Here is a 2164-nt window from a genome sequence, read left to right as displayed (position 1 = left end):
TGGTGCAGTGCCTGTGGCTGTCAGTGTGCTCAGCCCTGAGAGATGAAGGGACCTCCAGGAGCTGGGGCATCCCTGCTTCTGAGGAGGACTTGGGCTGGGAGGCCATGCCCCTCATCTTCCCTCTCACTGAGGAAGCCCAGGTCCTTGCTGGGGTCAGTCTGCCATGTGCCCTCACAGGCCTTGAGTGCAAGCACCAGAGCAGAAGTGAAGAGCTGGCTAAGAGTGGGGCCCTCGTTAACCCCTTCACTCAGAGGGTAACCTGTGAGATTAAGAATCCAAATTATCCATCCCGAATAACATCCCTCTTTGTTGAGATCGGACCAGATAACTAAAGGTGCCAAGAATCTCAAATTTGGAGGCTTTTTGGGAGTAGTAGTCGAGGTTAGGATTAATTACTATAGAGACTTAGGAGTCACATAGTGATTATGCACTAACCAATTGTATTGCTGCTTTTCCCGGGCAGCTGTTGGCATCTGATGAGTAAATGTCTCCACACCACAGCGGGGTTTCTGAAGAAAACTGGAACTGAGCAGTTGTGGTTGGAGCGGCACTTGAAGGATCCCTTTGTCAAGGCAGCAAAGCGGCAGCATTACCGTTGCCGAAGTGCCTTCAAATTACTGGAGATTGATGACAAGCTTCGTATTCTTCGTCCAGGACTTTCTGTTCTTGACTGTGGAGCTGCGCCTGGTGCTTGGAGCCAGGTTGCTGTAGAGAGGGTCAACGCCTTAGGTACCGGTAAGTGCACATTTTTAGGAGGAAAAATGGAGGTGATACTCATCTTCAAGTGTGTGAGAAAACTCAGCAGTCACTGGCAGTGTGGGGAAGAGACACGGGTACTAGCAAATGCCAGAGTCACTGATAGAAGCATGAAGGTGTGTGTGTGAAAATCTTCATATGGTTCAGAGAAATCATAGTTGTGGAATTAAAATTTACCATGAGGTGCTATTGTAGGCATAACAAAATGTTCTGATAAACTGTTGAGGGGAGGATCCTTTCATCTGGTTCTGAAATTCATGAAGGCTCCAGCAGATAACTTGGCTTTTCAGAATTTTAATTCCCTTCTTGAAAAATGGTAGTAACCACTACATATGGTTGATATGTTTTAAGACGTTAATATTTACCAGGTAAGGTGTTATCATCTGTACTATTGTCCACAATTTCTGGACTGTGAGCCTTGAAAGAACAGACTGACAAGAAAAATACCCCTTGCTTATCCAAAGTAACCGTGTTTTCATGTCTTGGATGGATCAGCTTATAGCAAACCATCCATCCAGGTGCATGCAGCAAACTGTCTTAAGGACAAAAAGAGCAGACATGGCAGGTGATAGTTTTTTGTTTATTGCCTAGCGCGGAGCTCATGCATATGCAGGTTGTTTGCAACCATTATGAGTGTTCAGCGTGTCATTCATTCTTACAATCTAGATCCTGCTATCCCCACCGGCTTCGTCCTTGGTGTTGACCTCCTGCGGATTTCTCCGCTGGAAGGAGCTGTCTTCCTGTCTGAGGCTGACATTGCAGACCCGAGCACGCTGAGGAGGATCCAGAGTCTGCTTCCTGCAGAGAAGGTGGATGTTATCTTGAGCGACTTGGCACCTAATGCCACGGGCATTAAAGAACTGGATCATCAGAAGTTGATCAATCTGTGTTTAGGCCTTCTGAATCTGTCCCAAAGTATTTTAAAGCCAAAAGGAACAGTGCTCTGTAAATTCTGGGATGGACATGCGTCCCATCTTCTGCAAAACAGACTGAAGGAGCAGTTCCAAAATGTGAGAACTATAAAGCCTCAGGCCAGCCGAAAGGACTCTGCTGAGTGTTATTATTTGGCAAGACTGTACAAAGGGAAATGAAAGCTGAGAACCACAGATTATCAAACAGGTGGTCAGACACTGATTGGAAATCTGAGTTTGGCATGTGTTTAAAGAAAAATCTCACCATTAAGACCCTGGGAGAATCTGCCACGAGTACATCATGCTTTTCAAATACAAAAATAAACCCAGGTGGTGTCCTACTGAGTTTGTCCACTAATTATACAGACATCCCGTCTTCTTCTCACCCGTGGAGAAAACTATGGGCATGGAGAGGAATAATCTGAAAGGCAACCTGTGGGGCTGGAGTAATGGAAATGAAAATAAAACAGTGATTATAAGAGTTCTGAGTGTGTGCT

General features: G+C 45.7%; 1 protein-coding gene across 1 annotated transcript; it reads left to right on the top strand.

Moving 5' to 3' along the window:
* The first annotated feature begins 476 nt into the window (after nt 1–476).
* On the top strand, nt 477–1943 carry FTSJ2 (FtsJ RNA methyltransferase homolog 2 (E. coli)). Its single transcript, XM_010185328.1, has 2 exons — nt 477–735; nt 1423–1943. The coding sequence occupies exons 1-2, from the start codon at nt 477–479 to the stop codon at nt 1845–1847; spliced, it is 684 nt and encodes a 227-aa protein (XP_010183630.1). The 3' UTR covers nt 1848–1943.
* The last annotated feature ends 221 nt before the right edge of the window (nt 1944–2164 follow it).

This window comes from Mesitornis unicolor, unplaced genomic scaffold (assembly GCF_000695765.1).
Source record: "Mesitornis unicolor isolate BGI_N332 unplaced genomic scaffold, ASM69576v1 scaffold48035, whole genome shotgun sequence".
Lineage (NCBI taxonomy): Eukaryota > Metazoa > Chordata > Aves > Mesitornithiformes > Mesitornithidae > Mesitornis > Mesitornis unicolor.
Note: the sequence above shows the minus strand (reverse complement) of the source record. Positions and strands in the feature narration are given on the sequence as shown.

Coding starts and splice junctions, on each gene's coding strand:
- FTSJ2 (XM_010185328.1), top strand. CDS start 477: ATGAGTAAATGTCTCCACACCACAGCGGGGTTTCTGAAGAAAACTGGA. Junction 736..1,422: donor GGTCAACGCCTTAGGTACCG/GTAAGTGCACAT, acceptor CTTACAATCTAG/ATCCTGCTATCCCCACCGGC.